The 18,781-nt window shown below is 35.3% G+C and overlaps 1 protein-coding gene across 3 annotated transcripts in view; it reads left to right on the forward strand.

The window, feature by feature from the left end:
* Nucleotides 1-18,781, forward strand: part of LOC149784288 (uncharacterized) — a 96,582-nt gene that overhangs the window by 63,099 nt on the left and 14,702 nt on the right. For all 3 annotated transcript variants that reach the window (XR_016413838.1, XM_089932304.1, XM_089932305.1), the window contains exons 7-12: nucleotides 8,585-9,185; nucleotides 9,601-9,793; nucleotides 11,668-11,817; nucleotides 13,372-13,560; nucleotides 14,004-14,157; nucleotides 14,848-14,989. Coding sequence is in view for 2 of the 3 variants with exons in the window: in XM_089932304.1 (XP_089788430.1) it covers nucleotides 8,585-9,185; nucleotides 9,601-9,793; nucleotides 11,668-11,817; nucleotides 13,372-13,560; nucleotides 14,004-14,157; nucleotides 14,848-14,989 (1,429 nt within the window). In the remaining variant the exon portion in view is untranslated. The remainder of the gene's footprint in view (nucleotides 1-8,584; nucleotides 9,186-9,600; nucleotides 9,794-11,667; nucleotides 11,818-13,371; nucleotides 13,561-14,003; nucleotides 14,158-14,847; nucleotides 14,990-18,781) is intronic.

Consider the following 18,781-nt stretch of genomic DNA (forward strand, 5'->3'; position numbering starts at 1 on the left):
ACCTGGAATGTTAGAGGAATTATGTCCTCTGCTCTTAGCTTTAGTGCAATGCTGGATAAATATAATGTTGACGTAGCTTGCGTAACTGAACATAAACTATTATAGCACATACTTCCATTTTGCGATACTATTCGTTCTGATTATAAATGCACTGCTAAGGCAGAGGATATTTCCTCTAATTGTATGTTAATAAAATGTGGTAAAGGAGGAGTTGCAATCTTCTGCAAAACTTCTCTCATGAGATATGCTAACTTTACAGATGAAGTTAATAGTGACAGAGTTGTTGGCATAGAATTCAAATTTCCTGATATGCAAAATGTATATATTTTTTGTGTATATATGCCGACCCTATTATATGGCATAGATTGTTACAAAGCGCAAATTGAGTTGATTCAAAATCTCTATGATCAGTACTCACAGCTGGGGGACGTGTATTTTACTGGTGATTTCAATGCAGTAGCTGAACCAGCCACTTTCAGAGATTACAAAGATAGAGTATTTCATGAGTTCTTGCGATATAATAATCTAGTGAGTGCTGGACATTTAATAATATGCACTGGTTCCCGCTATACGTTCACCCCAGCAAGAACGATGATTGATCATTTTGTACTGTCGGATCAATGCATAGGTAGATTACGAAGTGTGCACATTGTTTCAGATCACGAAGAGCACGCGATATCTGACCACCTCCCTATCCTTACTTCCCTTCGTACAGTGACCTGTGGGAGAGACTTCAGACAGTCTATGAAGAGAAACAACATAGCCTGGAATAAATTAAACGCTGATATCTTGAAAAACTATCAATCTGAGCTGGACCTTCGCCTGAAAACTTTAGATATAGATACTATTTCGGACAATGTTGATAGCTTTTACCAGCACATTGTTAATGCAATACAGCAGTCAAGCGACATCGCGCTTCCAAAGTCTAAATTCAATTATCATGCCAAACCATATTGGTCAAATGAACTCAAAGAAGCACATAAACTTCAAAGACAAGCTAGGTATACTTGGATAAATGAGGGAAGACCGAGGGGTAGTCAATTTAATTCTTACAGAGAATATAAAGATAAGAAGAGAGACTTTAGAAACGTTCAAAAACTGGCTGTGGAAAAATATATGGGGGAGGTGTATGAAGAAATTGAAAAAGCACATGAATGCGATGTAAGACACTTTTGGAAAATGATCAACATTAAGAGAGGGAACAATACAAATTTTTGTCAGGAACTATCAACTGATGGAGTTTGTGTCCGTGATGATGATTCCATCGCAAATGGCTTTGCTAGATACTATGAGGACATTCACACGCCGAATTTAAACCATAGTTTTGACGGAAACTTTTATGAATTTATAGAGAGAGAATTAAATCGGGGTCTACAGGACGAAGTAAGCCATATCGAGGCCTTACAGACCAGTATCAGTTTAAATGAAGTAAGAGAAATCATTAAAGGTCTAAAGAAATCAAAAGCATCGGGCCATGATCAAATTTGCAATGAACATTTGATCTATGGCAGCGACTACCTCATCGAGTGTATGACAATTTTATTTACTCGGATGATTGATCAATCTTACATACCTGTAGATTGCAAAAAAGGGTTAGTAATACCACTGTACAAAGGTAACAGAAAATCAAAGAACTCCCTCGAAAGTTACAGGCCTGTTACTTTACTGCCTGTTATCTACAAAACCTTTGAGAAAATTATTCATGAACGTTTGGTAACTTGGCTCAAAGATACTAATTCTAGTATACCCAGTTCACAACAACATGGTTACCAAAAAGGTTTAGGCTGCACAACAGCGAGTTTTGTGCTGTTGCAATCAGTACAATATAATGTAAACATGGGTTCACGGGTTTTTGCTGCTTTTCTTGATACAAAAAAGGCATTTGATGCCGTGTGGCACGAAGGACTGCTTTTTAAATTATTCACGTTGGGAATTACGGGTAAATCCCTTTTGATATTTTTTAACATGTATACAAATTTACAGAGTAAAGTTCTTGTAAATGGGCAATTTTCAGATTGGTTCTCAATTGGCCAAGGAGTGAGACAAGGGGGTGTTTTGTCAACCTTGATGTACACAATATTTATAAATGACTTGCTGCTACAGTTAGAAAATAGTGGATTTGGAGCAAAGATTGGATCCTTAGCTGTGGGAAATCCAACCCTAGCTGATGATATTTCACCTTTGGCTATATATCCTAGCAATCTACAAAAGCTGTTAGATATAGCATACGACTACAGTAATAAGTGGCGATTCGAGCTTAGTGTTACAAAGTCATACATTATCATTTTCGGACCCCAATACAAGAATTTTATCAATATGAAATGGTATCTTGGCCCGTCATGTTTGCCGGTCACCCATTCGGCAACACACCTGGGTCACCGGATTAACTCAAAGCTGACGTCGCATGACGCAATACTCGATGCATGCAAGAAAGGGAAAAAATCTTTTCACGGTCTGTTTGGTATTGGCATTAAACCGAATGGTTTAAATCCTTTGGTTGCTGCAAATGTAATTAAAAAGGTAATTTTCCCTTCAATGTTTTATGGAAGTGAATTATGGTGTAACATTTCAAAAAGTGACCTCGCTTTATTGGATAAAACTCTGAGGTATTTTGCCAAACATTTACAAGGTTTTCCAATACATACAAGATCAGACATTGCCCTGGGAATGCTAGGATGGACATCAGCGCAGTCCGAAATTGATAGAAGAAAATTGATGTTTTTACACAGATTGTGTTTGATGCCTAACAATGTACATACTAAACGTGTGTTTAACGTTGCGTTATTTCACTTCATTCTGAGCGGATGCATGTCAAGCTGCGGGTTAATTTCAAATTTATATTATACCTCAAAGAAGTTTGACTTGCTCGGGTATCTAACTGATTATTTACATTATTCTGAAATTCCAGATAAACATAATTGGAAAGAAATTGTAAGGTCAAAAATTGTTGGTCTTGAAAATAGCCTCTGGAGAGTTCGTATGTCTAATCAAGCAGATTTTGATAGATTCTCTTCGATACACGAATACTTACGACCTGCCTCAGTGTGGCAGTCGGCTAAAACTAGACAACACACTAAGGTATTTACATATGTAGCTAAACTATGGGCTGCTGTTCCACAAACACAGCTTGATATGTGTATTAGATGTGGGAATGTTTATACAGACTTGATACTTCATTGTTGTGTTAGTTGTCCTTATATGTCGAACTTTCGAAATTCTTTCTGGGATTTCCTTACTGATAAATTTCCCCTGAGCCTGCACATTACGTTATTTAATGCAGAAGATGAGCTGCAACTACAATATCTTTTAGGTAAAAGGTTACCATCAGGAGTAATCGACAAAGAAAACTCCAAGCTATTCGTCCTGTATGCAGCATACTTTGTCATGCAGTGTGCAGCTATCTTCTGTAAATAAGGTACTGAAACTTGCAACTTATGAGTTGACGAACACTTTGTTGATTGATATTGTGTAAGAATTTGTATTCCAATATAGAATATTTTTTTTTTTTTTTTTTTTTTTATATTTATTGATTGTATTCAGATGATTTATTCTTATATCATGTAATCTTCCATGGAAGGAAATAAAGATGATGATGATGATGATGATGATGATGATGAAGCATAAAATTTAAGCTAAACAACAGTATATAACATGTTTACATATATTATTAAGTACGTCTTCATTTGGCTTTCCGTGCGCCAAATGCCTTCCAACACAAACATTTTCCATATAGGTAAATTAGTTGTACCAATCTTAAACAACCATATATTTCGACATATATAATATCAATGTATAGGTTTCTCATCAGTTTAAATCGATCTGTCCCCCCAAAAAGTCGAGAAAATTAATAATAAAAAAGTTGGTATTTATGACTCATTATGGCTTGCGACTTTACCGATCTTCATATCCTTGATATGTGCATCTACCCTTCCCGTTTAGCCATAGTATCACATACTTGGATACTAATACTATAGATTTGAATGATATAACTAAAGATGTACAACATTAAATAATATGTGTATGTATATTATTAAGTACGGTTTCATATGTCTGTTTGTGCACCCGATGCCTTCCTATCCGAACGGTTTCCATATAGGTGAATAATTTATACCAATAGTAAACAAACACAGCTTTTGACAAATTTCATATTAATATATAGGTTCTCATCTACCTACATCGATTTGTGCCAATAGACGTGTGTGAAAATACAAAATAAAAAAGTTCCACTTTTTACGGAATATCGGGTGCGACTTTACCGGTCTTCATATCCTTGCTACTTTAATACACCCTTCCCGTTTTGTGATTGTAGCACATACTTCGATGCTAATATTAGAGATCTGAAGTATAGAATTAAAACTATACAATATTATAAAATGTGTGTATATATTTTAATAAGCACGTCTTTATTTGTCTGTCCGTGCGCCTAGATCCGATCTATACGAAAGTTTTTCATATGGGCGAATAAGTCATAACAATCGCAAAAACAAGGTTTTGACACATTTGATATCAGATAAAAAATTTGATTTTAATTGATATGTTTCTAATCATACTAAATCGATCGGTGCCAATAGACATGTGTGAAAATGCAAAATAGAAGGTTTTGCTCTTTTTACTGAATATCGGGTGCGACTTTACCGATCTTCATATCCTTGCTACGTGAATCTACCATTGCCGTTTTGCGATCGTACTACATATTTCGATGCTATTGCTATATAGCTAAAGCATATAATTAAAGCCGTACAACTGTAAATAGTATGTGTATGTATCTTATTAAGTATGTCTTCCTTTGTCTGTCATTTCGCCTAATGTCTTCCTATACGATCGTTTTCCATACAGGTGAATAACTCATAACAATAGTAAATAAACCCCGATTTTGACAAATTTGATATAAATTGATAGGTTTCGCATCAGTCTAAATCGATCTGTGATAGTAGAAATGTAAGAAAATGCAATATGAAATTTTTTGTATTTTTGACTCTGTATCGGTTGTGAATTTAACGATCTTTATATCCTTGATACGTGCATCTACCATTGCCGTTTGCCTCGGTACCACAAACTTCAATGTTAATAGTATAAATCTGAAGCATACAAGGACAGCTATACAACAGTATATAATATGTGTATGAATCTTATTAAGTACATCTTGATGTGTCTGTATGTCCGCCCAATGTCTTCCAAAGCGAGCGTTTTCCATATTGTGTATTGTTCCACTTCCTATTTTTACACTACCTAATTTTGACCTAGTTTAATAAACACCCATTTCTACAGAGGACACATCTGTCGCAGCCTCGACATTTGTTTTACACATATCAGCATTGAGTCACGCAGACTAAAAGATTTGTCAAAAGTCATATCATTATTATTAATGAAGTGAAACAAGGACACATACGATGAAAAAAATAATACATTTCTCAAATTCACTTTTTTCCAACCAGGAAGTCCTCTTACAATCTTTACCAACTATTCTGACAAGGCAAATACAATTCCTACCATACCAAGCATCCAGTCTGCTACTCAACATGTGTTAGCTATGTGACTCACAGCTGATAACTGCATCTCCAACACTTTTTTAGAATTGTGTTTTGTGTTTTACATGAATATGTCATTACTGATTTTCTGAGGTGGTTCTTGGATATTTTACTTTGGAGTAATGAACATGAAACACACGTTTATGGTATATTTCATAAATAAATCAGCATCCTCTACATTACTGTTAATTTAAATAAAGTACATGTATTACTATTAGGATTTTTCTCTCAAAAATAGGCAATTTTACTTTAATACTAAATTTTCAAACGTCCATTAAACTAATCTTGATATTTAACTTATTTTGACAAATTAATTCTTTCTGTCTTCTGTCTCCTATTATTTGCACTATTAGATAAATAAGTTATGAAGTATGCAAAACAGTTTTGTACCTTAAACAGTACATGTACATTACTAATTAGCATTATTGAAAACTTCTTAGATATCATAATAAATAGTATATATGTAATTATGTATGGTGCTTTTTGGCGACATTGGCAGATTATTCACTCCACATCCTGGTTCCCGGGCAGTTGTGATCTCTCACAATAATAATCACGGGCACAGCGGCTCGTTACAAAGAAAATCAACAGATGTGGGTTCTAACCTGTAACAATATTAACATATTATATTGTTACAGGTTAGAACCCCATCCCTTGATTTTCTTTGTAACGACCCCCTGTCATCATGGGCAGTAAATTTGAAACATACTACTTCCGGGTCAATCTATTTTTACCATGTAAGAAATGCTTGTACATAATGGGAGGTAACTCAAGTTGTGCTATTCAATTCAATTCATTAATGAAAAAATGGAAATAAATAGGTAAAAAGGCAATTATTTATTTTGCAGATGAATATTTATCGAATATTTAACATTCAGCAGCGTAAATATGCATTTATTTTATTTATATTTGTGGCAAGAGTGCAGAAAAGGACGACGTGCTTCATGGGCAGATTTCCATCTGCCCACGAAGCTTTCATCTGCCCACGATACCAGTCCGAGGACGACAAAACTGCCCACGACCCACCTTAAATAATAGTATATATATATATATATATATATATATATATATATATATATATATATATATATATATATATATGTATGTATATATATATATATATATATATATATATATATATATATATATATATATATATATATATATATATATATATATACTTGACAAATTGATTGAATGACTCATGAATCGATGTTTGCACTCAGACAAACTGAGTGATGTGTGCATGTGCACTCATCTAATGCGTTGTTCCTTAAATTATTATCTCACTAATGAGTGAACGAGATGGGTTATTGGCGTCTTCAAAGTTCTAATATTTTTAGATGAAACAAACAGCTTTTGTAGAATAATATGCCTCGTTTAATGCGTTTTGCATGCATAATGCTCGTAAAAATAATGATTAATCTAATGCAAAGATATATATAAATATATAAATTAAAACATACATAAATTGAGCAAACAATTTTGAGCTGGTGAAAGTTGATGATCTATACTCTAATCAGGATGTGTTACGAAACGGTTACAATGATACAACTATGCTAGGTACAGATTTAAGCCATACTCAGACTGCGTACAAAAAGCTAGCATAAAATTGCACCAAAGTCGTCTTGGACAAATAATGTTGGCTCAGCTTGTCTTTCCTCATCGTTCGTCTTTACGCCAAAGTGTCATTCCGATGTTGGTCTAACCAACATGCTCATAATACACTCAGTATTGTCGAACTATCAAGATTACAGTATTTATGATGATTCATCACACCATATCTGATCAGACACGTTAGACTAAACAATGGTACAATAAGTCAAACAACGTTTAACCAACCTTTTTTAATTAAATTTGGCCTCATTGCGTGACAAGTTGGTATACATTGATTTAAAAATAGACTAAAGAAGGGCCAGTGAGCAAAACGAACTTTGTAACGAATCAAGGCATGGAATATACCGGATGATACGAGTCTCAAAAGAGACAAGAATGAAATAAAATGTAAGAATGACTAGGTCTAATCAAAACCTACTAAAAAGACAGTCAAGCCTAAACACCAGGGCCCTTACATGTTTGAATAAATCCATTCTGTTTCATTTCCGCCAATATTTTGCAATTTATGCAAGACATAACGCTCAAAAATGATATGTAAATATCGTTATGTATATTTGAATTAATTAGTATTTGATTTAATTTAATTGTTTGCAAGCTTTAAATTTTTATTTATTTCATTACATGTCAAAGTAATGTAATTTTCTTCACTAGGAATTTGATATTTGCCAGAAATTAGTTTGACCTGACTGTTTCGTCGAAAACACCTAAAATAGAACTTTGTATCTAACAGCTGACCTGGTTATTGGCCATGATTGATAATAAAGTAAACGACTTCGTTTTTTAATTCATCCTTAATGTGTGATTGATAAGGATGAGTTAGGGGCTGTACTGTAATACGGGTATCTATTTTGAGTCATACTTGACTGTATAACCTTTGTCTATAGAGAACATAGTCAGTTTGGCTTTTACTTTGGACACTGAATACTGTTTCATTGTAACCAGATGAATCTAAATTTTATTTTTTGGAATTATTAATTATTTTTTCCTAGAAATATTTGAGTGCTTAATCAGAATTCTTGGACAAATACATTTCTTTTATTCGGAAATTCAAACACCGGAACATTATTGTATGTGGAACAGCAAAGTACTGTAGACACAACAACACTTTGCTAGCTATATTATACGTCATCGCCTTCCAGTTTGGAATTTTCGCCGGAACTCGAACTCAGATTTCATTAGAACATTTTATAACTAGGACTTCTAAAATTTAATTCGTGTTTTATTCCTGGATTCGTTTTGGATTTGTTACTTAAAACCGTATGTTCTTTATTTCACTTTTACTTTGTTACTCAATGGAAATACATTATTTGGTCAGTTTTACAAAGCATGTTATCTTCACTGTTTCTTTGTTACTGTTTACTAGAGCCTAATAGGTAACATAAAAATATAAAATTTTAAATTCATGAAACATAGCACATTAATTGTATTTATGCATGCAGAAGAAATATTGGAATACGCACAGAAAATGCAAGAACTCGAAAGAAAGAAACAAAAAATTGAAGAGTCAATTCTTCAGACACAGATCCTGATTGATAAATTACGAAAAGGGGGTGGTATCACATTAGAAGATGTTGAAAAACTGAAGGGAGTAGTAGATGATTGGCTTGATGCTAAGAAACAAGATTTGATAAAAGAGGCCGCAAAAGAAGACAAAGAACATAAAAGAACCAGTCATCAAGAAGAAGGTGCAAAGGATAATAAAGACATAAAAGAGAAGGAACAAGAAGAAAAGGAAGTTGCTGAAAATGTTAAAAGGGACGAAGAGCGGAAACGGGAAGAGGAAGAAAGAAAATTGAAAGAAGAGGAGAGACTGTTGAAACAGAAAGAAGAAGATGAAATGAAGAAGAAGAAAGAGGAAGAAATATTGCGAAATGAGCAAGAAAAGAAAAGGATGGAAGAGGAAGAACAAAATAGGAAAAAGGAACAAGAAGCACGAAAACGGGAAGAGGATGAAAGAAAACGGATAGAAGAGGAGAGATTGAAGAAAGAGAAGGAAGAAGAGGAGAAAAAGAAAAACCCAGATAACTGGAACAATATAGAGTAAGTTTGTCCACAAAAAAATTAATGTACCATTTGACGATATTAACAAATTTGAGTCACATTATATAAATTAGATTAAATGAAAATAATGCAGCAAAAATATTGTCACTTGAGGTTATATACTATGTCATATAACACGAGTGTGATTGTGCTTATCACTTAAACTATGCCTAATTTAGACAAGAATATTTCGATTACTTTCTCAAAAATATATTTCATAAAAATACGAAGGCATGAGTTTTATCAAGCTGTTAATTAACTATTTAATACGATCTGCGTCAGTATCTGATGCATTGTTTCAAAACAGTAAAAGGATTCTTATTGTCCGATACCATGAGCATTAAAATGTTCCTGGATATTACAGTGATATTGTGGATTTCCAGATAACTTAATTGTATTTTCTATATTATCACAGATACAAACGATTGGATAGTGGAAGTGTTTGCTGCCAGGTATATGCGATGAAGGATACTCTGGAAGAGGATGATCTTGAGGTCAACGGCAATGACGAATGGAGAGGAGACGACCTTCCCTTGATAGCCCTGGGTGAAAGGCCTGCGAGTTCTGTTGTTCACATAAAAGCTAAATCTGGACAGATGATATCCTCAGTAAAACTTTCATTTTCATCTGATAATTTGTTATATTAATTGTTGTGCTCTTTTAGTTTGCTTTCACCAGTTAGTTTTGTTTTCAGAATGCAACAGTAAATTCGCTTAAGGTTACTGTTTATGGTACGGGTCTCCTATAAATTTAAAGACACATTTTCACTAAATTGAACACGGGTTGTCGTAGCAAAATCGACAAAAACATATTTCGAAATGTGAAAAGCTGGTTGCACACAGATTAAATCTCTGCTTAATACTTTTCAATGTTTGTGTTAATGACAAGTTCATAAAGGATAGAACATATAAGACGCTTTGTAAGTTTAAAGCAATTAAGTACTGAAATCAGTCATAGAATGCAAAAGCCTAGAAGGTACCAAATGGATTTTCGAAACTCTGAAAATTATCAAGCATTAACCATGGATTCTGACGTAGTAAAACACCGTTTTTCACTCTGTCTCTTGAATCATATCTTGTCCATATTCACTACCAGAAAAGATTGGCAAGACAGACACAAAACAATCAACAATCCCAAGCAAATAAAATGCCAAGACTGTTTTAAGTATTAGTACCTAATGATTTTAATACCAATAATATATATGTACTTAAAATAAGGGCAAATAACACCCTTGCCACATGGCTCTCAATACAAGCCGCACTAGTTTATGATTTATACAAGAATCTGGTAAATATAATAGTATATACAACACTATCTTGTAAAACTGTAACTCTACAGTATGTAAGATATATAATTTCTTTCCAGATGAGATCATAAATAATGGCTGTTATAAAAGGTCAATAAATATGGCAAGTGCATCTTTGTACACACATGATTAAAAGTGTCCTAAAATCTGTGTATGCTGATTACGAATAGTATTTTTTGTCAACTTGAAAGCTTGATGATTGGTGTAAATTGCTTGTATTTTGCATAGCTTCTCGTCTAACTTAACTAGTATATACCCTTGTTTTGTCTGTTTTTTTATTATTACGTTAGTGCCATTGTACCTAACCATTCATGACATAACTACCAAACTGTGTTTATTTTGAAAACATGTGGCTTTGGGTTATGATATAATTCTAATCTGCCCATAACGTGCTTGTTCTTCGTTGTCATCTGGCATGCTGTGCAGTGACTATGAACAAACACCGAGGCAAAGATGACATTATCTGGCATATTGGTTGTAGGATTTATGATGAGAAACTCCTTTGCATTCAGAAGGGAATGGCATTACGATAATCATTCTTTGATGTCGTAAATGCAGAAGATGACACGTGCACCTCGATTACTTGTGTTGTATATATAGGGAATAATATAGAAACCACAGGGCATTATTTAAACCGGATGCTTTATGTTTATCAGATTTTGATACGTTTACTTTTCACTATTTTATCAAAGAGATGAATACTTGCCTCAAACGACAAGGTCAATAGTCTTTATTGCAATAATACATGACATATTTTAAGTCAAAAGCTTATATTATATTTGGTTACATTGTTTATCATAATAGGTGTTTGTGTGTGTGCGTGAAATGCTATACAATTTTTAGCTGCTGACGAGAACGCTTCCACGCTTGCTATCTGCATAAAAGCGTGGCCATGATTACTAAACGTTATTTGAATGTCCAAATTTACAAAACTACAGAATCGTCGTGTTTGGAAGTAGTATATGTAAATAGTTATTTTGGGCATGATTCGCATCTTATATATATATATATATATATATATATATATATATATATATATATATATATATATATATATATATATATATATATATATATATATATATATATATATATATATATATATATGTATATTAAAGTAACATAAAAATGCACATTAGCGCTTCCTCTGTTCTCAGAAATATAATCCATCTGCAGGTTAAATTGCATGTGTCCATTCCGTACAACTCCGTTTTCGTAAGTAGCGATGAAAGTAGCGATGAAGTAGTTCTGAGGGTATCTGTCGATGGTGGCCAGTGGGAAGAGAGAGAGGATGTCGCTACCGTCAAACCAAAAGGAACCAGTGAGGTATATATAGAGTTAATACAATTTTTAATTTGTGCCCTACTGAGATACAAAACCAGGTGATGTGGATGCATATTGATATAGAGTGAAATTGTTTCAAGAGATAATAATTGTAACATACCATTTTGTTAATAGTATCATACAAGCTAGAGAAGTTCAAACTCAGCACTTACGAAGCAACTGCTAGTATTGGCAGGTCATTATTTGTATGTTACGGCTTTCGAACAAAAATTAACCCTGTTTTCTAATGTTTACTATAAAAACAGATTTTGAGGGGGTATAGCGGTCGCCTTTTTACGCACCTCTGAACGCATTGGATGAAATCTAATGCTTGGCTTCTGTGGGTATGTGAGAAAGCTGACAGTAGTTTCATGTTGGTCACTGGACCTTAAGTAGGATCTCGCGGGTTTTCCTCCACCAAATAAACTGGCCACTTTGTATAGCTTATATTGTGCAGAGAAATGGCGTTAAAAACCAACGCAATAACAACAATGAATAGTACTCATTTTCAATCCAAATTATAAACCCATTATATCCAGCTGGTTTAAAATCTCATGTGAATTGTATTGAAGTCCTTGGAGTATTTGTATATAGCGCTTGCTTATGTTTTGAAGTTACATTGAAGATATGAAACTTAGAGAAACGTTGGTACTTGAAACTAAATATCAGATTTGGAAACATAGTCTTGGCGCAGCGTTACCCATATCAGATGCTGTAATACTAGTTTCAACGTACAAATATATCAAGTCAACAAGTTACTGAATAAAGCAGCTTTAAAGTGTGTTTAGCAGTATATACTGTAGTAAATGACCTACAATGTGTCAAGATGACAAATATAATGCATCATTTATGCACAACAAGACAGGCTTTCTTTTTGCGTATAATATATAATTTGAAAGGAGATCTGTGTTTCGACTTATTGTGTTGCTGAGATATGAACTTTTTTCTGTACTAATTGTTCTATTTCCACCCTGTCTATTGCTTAGCAATTGTATGGTATACTGGGAATACAGTGAAAAATAGAGTTAGTGTCTGCAATATATATATATATATATATATATATATATATATATATATATATATATATATATATATATATATATATAGTTACTAATATTTTGGTCGTCAGATATGTAGCTGAAAGAAAAATAAACTAACCAATATATATAACTATTTTCTCTGTCAGCGGAATGCGGTGTTGCAGATAGACATATTTTAATTTTTACAGTATGAAACCAGCATTATCAGTCTTTATATCTCGTAAAAATGTATTACACGAGTATAATTAAACTTTCCTGATATTAAAACAATATGCACAAATAATAACAAACTCTTAATGAGATACTAGAGTCAAATGAACATATTCATAAATTGATAGGTTAAAATACACTGATGCCTAGATATTGAAAATAGATAGATAGATAGAGAGATAGACAGATAGATAGATAGATAGATAGATAGATAGATGGATGGATGGATGGATGGATATATAGATAGATAGATATATAGATAGATAGATAGTGAAATTATCGTTCGTGTCGTTCTATAATATTTCAGGGACTATGCATGAAAGGGATCAACGTGTGTCAATTCAAAACAATAAAACTTGTAGTAATTGCGAAACCAAGAAGTCAAAACGTAGTAGTTGATAAAAATGGTACATCTGAACAGTCTTCGGTGGACAAGAGAGTGACACTCATAATCCCAGAAGATACATTTGACGAATCTACAACAGTGAAAGTGGTGGTATGTACATACTGTGATGCTGAATTTACTAACTAAAAGTAGCGAACTAAACATCTTTTTCAAGTATCTAACATTAACACTAGAATCAGTTGGTTTGCTGAAAACATCCAGCATGATATTTAAACTAGATTTAATAAATAGTGACATAATTGTTTATGTGAATCACTGAAGTTTTGAAAAGAGCAAAAGTGTATAAATAAATAGATATATAAATAAAAAATAAAGAAATGAATACATAAATAAACAGCGAACGAAGATATAAAGAAACCTGGAAATAACGATGTATGTACGAATCAAAGCAGCCTAAAAGAATGAAGACATTTTATGTTGTTTGTGTTATTATCTAAACGACAAAAGTATTTTCAAGATTTAAGAAAAAGAAGCATGCTGAAAATTATTGCATATAACTTTATGTAAATATTATTTTGTTGCTGAATATAAAGGTGGTGCCTATAGAAGACGACAGTCTGTCCTATGCCAAAGGATTATGTGAACATTGTCAAAACATCCAGTCTACAAGTTCTATTATCAGAATAGAATGCAAGAGACCGACAAAAAAAGAGATGAAGGTGTGCATTCGAAGGCATCAACAAGATGGTACGGTTTTAGCTGTTACGACTATATAAACAGACGCATGTGTATATGAATATATATGGATATATATATATATATATATATATATATATATATATATATATATATATATATATATATATATATGGAATGTAAAGTCCTTATATGAATTCGCCCAGACAAGTAGACAATTTTGGGGTAAAGTTAAATTTATTACAAGGAGCCTATGTTTTTAAAACATTGAAAATTCCTAAATTTGATGACACTTAAATGAATCATTTAAATTTTGCGAAAAGTTTTGCTATGTCTTTAATGACAAATGTTATAAAGGGAATGTGTAACATAAATAAATATTATAACCGACGCTCAGTGGCGCAATGTATAAACAGCATCACTTGTCTGTAAAATCAATTTTATTGATGATACTTATTTAGCTTCAATATTTAGTATATATTACTTCAGCTGTATTAATTATGAAATTTAAACCGTTGCATGATTTAAAAATAAACCTGAACTGCAGGTATTTGTAGCATATGGCTTGCGGTTAGGTTCTGCGACCGAGCTAATTACGAAATAAAGTATATCGTTCTAGATTTCTTAGCATATACTCCGACTGTAGGAATTTTTACATGCCCTGCAAACTGCGTGAGTAAAAAGATTCATTACCTAAAGTTACATTTTTAAGAAACCTATTGATACAATACATTAATGCAGATAAAAAACGAAAATCACAAACTGGCAAGATGTGTCATGTTTACAAGGGACGCGACGGACAATGGAAAGTACCTCAAGTTAACATGAACACTAAAGATTCAACTGTCTTAATAACGTTGCCGAAGGGTGAAGACCAATATATGTAAGTAATTTAGTTCTTGCACTTTGAAGAATCAAATGCATGGTATGTTATAAAAGCAAACGTTCAAGTAAAGTATATTTCTAAAAAATACTTACCCAATCACATTAAAGTATGAACATTAACCTGCTTCCTAGTGAATCCAGCCTTACTAAAAAAAAAAATCATATTATGTAATCTGTAAATGGACAAATGACAGCGTCTCTTCCCCACTACATCCCTTTGATAACACCAGGTGTTGCCAGTTTTTAATTGAGCGAGATACTTCTGAGGATGCTCTCAGAAAGATAGATTACTTATAAATTTGCTTTCTCCATCTCATAGGTTCCCGAATCAGATTAAGTTACGAATATAAGTAGAAGGAGGTGGGGATGCTGAGCATCCGAAATCTACCTCTGATATCCTTCTGAGAAACAATAACTGTATTCCCCATGTGAACGATAACCATTTCGGATAACGGCACAATCAGCAGACCCTGTGATACATTGACCTGTGAATGTTATATACGGCGAATCCAGCGAAGCTAACATGCTGTATTCATTGATCCAGTTGATGCATTGTGGCCGGCTGTACCGCTGCCACCGGCATTGCCTCACTCCACGTTTGTCCATGCGATGCTAAATATTTTAGGTGAAAACTCAAGAAGGTTGATTCTGCATGCAAGCCAATAGGGTCTACAACATCTAGGATCAAAACATTACATTGTATCGCTAGGCTCGCAGAGACGACTATAATTTCACAAACTGTAATCGTCATAAGAAGACTCTGAATTTGAGATATCTCAGAATACGAAGCAACGGCTAGAATGATGTCTCGTTTTCTGGTTTTACGGTCATCACGGGAAGGAAGATACGTTTAGGTATGCCACGACTCGTACCTGTCCGTTTAAAGTAATGCGTGAGATCATGAACATAATCTGGCATGGCTGCAGTCTTGACTTGTCAATTGAAGAGAGGGAGCGAAAGATGACTCATTGGTTACCGACGAACGGTAACCGGTTCTCGGCTACAAAGGATGGTTGTGCCAGGAGTATCATCGAATCATCCGATCTGAACTGAAGATAGTTCGGGTCGACTGAAAAGGTAATCAGCTCGCTTAACCTGCATTTGGAAGGTAAAACTATCAGGAAACCGATCTTGAAAAATATAAATTTTACCGTAGTGTGGTCTACAGGCTCGAACGTAATTGATGTGAGATATGTTAGAACCCAGAACAGATTTAATTTGGGAAACAAGAATATCGATTTTGCTCGATGAATATCAAAACTGGCTGAAAGGTCTTTATCATGTCCAATGTCAAATCAGTCATAATGTCGTAATATTTCCGATATTTCAGATCGGTAAACTTTGATAGTGATGTGGGCCAAATCATTTCAAAGTGTCAGATATAACAGTAGGCGGTTGATGAACCAAGCCACTCAAAAGGGCGATGTGAAGGATCTGGCAAAAGTCCCTAAACACAAGCCCATTATCCTCTTAAGGCTTCTCGACTTTCTCTTAACAATAGAAGGCTTAAATGTTTGTCTCTCCAGACAGTGATGAAAATTATTGGGCGAGGAGATTATGGTTTTCGGGCATCGTTCTGGTTAGATCTACCGCTAGATCGAGTAGACAGGTGACCCAGGACTTGTACTACCTGAATGGGGAGATTAGAACCCTCGCCTAAGTCTGAGCACGTAGAGTCTGGACTACTGTTTGTATCAGGACAGCGGGAGGATAGGCCAAGGCCCACTACCCCTCCAAACTGATTGACAGCGCATCTACAGCCCAAGGTTTTGGGTCTCGATCTGAAGAGGCAAACACGTCTTCGCAAACAAAATCAATCAACGGGCGTCTCCAGAGAGCGCAGATCAGAATGAAGACCGATGGGCTTAGAGACCATTTCATGTGAAAAACTTACACATTAAAACCAACATCGGAACTGCCGAATTAGGACACATAGGTCGGGTGAATTTGTATCTTGCTGTTTGTGCAGATAGGTTGTTGTGAGACATGATGATAACCGTTCTTCGCTAGAGTCGATCTTTCCAGCAGGCCTTGCTGTCAGCCTTCATTTCTAGCATGTTAATGTGCAGAGTCCGATATGCTGGTTCCCCCGTTCCGCCGACAGTAGTGAAGACTTTTAACAGGTGCGCGTCTCAAACATACATACACCACCGTGATTCCCATAGTCAGCCAGTCTGGACCGTGTCGCTGACCGGAATGGCTTGATTGATGTGACTGTGACAGGAATGAAGTCTGTTTGAGGCACATACAAATGTGGTCGAGAGAGTTTCGCGTTAAGAGAAACGGAATAAACTTGCCGGGCACGGGGTGGATAACGACGTTATAGTTCGATTTCACCGTCTACATCCTGAACTTCGGAGATGCAATGAATCGTTTGAAGTGACTCAAGTCAAGGATGGGTTTGAGCTTGTCATTTGATTTCCTAATTAAAACAGCCATGAAAAATGCCCAGGGGATTGTGGCTTTTGCACAATCTCCTCTGCCTGCTTTGTGATGAGCGACCTTCCGATGACATTCTTCTACCAATCGGTCGGGACTTCAGAAAAGAGGGTAGAGGAGGAGAGTTAAGTGTTTGAGTAACCGAAACACGACGCCCCTCCGAAATGACATGGATAACCCATCCATTCTGTACAAAGAGGGAGATTCATTGAGCCCGAAAACGCAGTAGGCGGCCACGAACTTGTAGGATGTCTGCAGGCGACGAGGAGGGTATGTCAAAGTTTAGGGTTTGGAGGCTTGAAGGTGAAGAAAGTTTGTGTCTTCCCACCTCTGTACGAACTCCTCCTATGTTTGATAGTCTTTGGTCTCCTGGCATTGTATTGGGATCGGTACTGGGAAACATACGACTGGGACAAAGTACTGTCTCTAAGGCTCTGAGAATTCTTTCTTACTAGTTCACGGTTTTTCAGAGCGGTGAAGCGAGTTGGAAGGGCAGTTCATGAGCCTACTGTATCGAACTATCTTGGATCCGTCCTCAAAATAGCAAAATAGACACAAACGTAGTCGCCCATAAAGCGAGAGTATGGTGTGCTTTAAGTGATACCGAAAGGAGACAGGTGTATGCTCAGATTAGTTCGAGATTGGCCGAGGAGTATATTCATTGACTATTATATGTTGAACTGATCGGTCAAGTATTCGAGCAAAGCTGGCTGTCTCGTGTTATTCCGGGGCATTGTTGGATTGTTCGGGTAGTCGGAAATTTACTAAGATGACCAAATATCAAATGGAGGACGTTGCCAGTATGTTCTGATTCAGCCTAGACGTGACTTGGAATATGTTCTGTTACACATTTCTATAGAAAAGAGCCTAAATTATGAACGCTGCCAAAATCTTATCCAGAGCCGGAATGTCCATAATGAAATAGTTGCCCTGCCATTTCGACTCCAAAGCCGGTCGTCAATCGTTTTAATATTTACCGACTGTGGATGCAGCCTTCCTCTTTCCCGAAATTAACCGACGACGTCTTGACTTTGTTACCTTGTGAAACGGTCGGGGATGGAGGCAACGGCAAACACCCGATACATTCTTCGATGTCGCCTACAAAGCTGAGTTCAGACCGCTCCATCGTCGGATCAGATATAGATGGAGCTGTCGTCGTCTTTTCACAGTAACTGTGCCCTGGGACCGCTTCCAGTTCGGCTTGTAGCTCTGAAAAATCATGCCAGGTGGAAGTGAGTAATCGAAAGTCCGAAATCATCGGTTGACGTGGTCGACCCAGAATCTGGCGGTATCACCGGTTCTAGCCGCTCCAAAGGCCTGGCTGAAAGGACCCATTTCTCTTCAAAGCGCC

This window comes from Sinohyriopsis cumingii, chromosome 14 (assembly GCF_028554795.1).
Source record: "Sinohyriopsis cumingii isolate HCF-2022 chromosome 14, ASM2855479v2, whole genome shotgun sequence".
Taxonomy (NCBI): Eukaryota; Metazoa; Mollusca; class Bivalvia; order Unionida; family Unionidae; genus Sinohyriopsis; species Sinohyriopsis cumingii.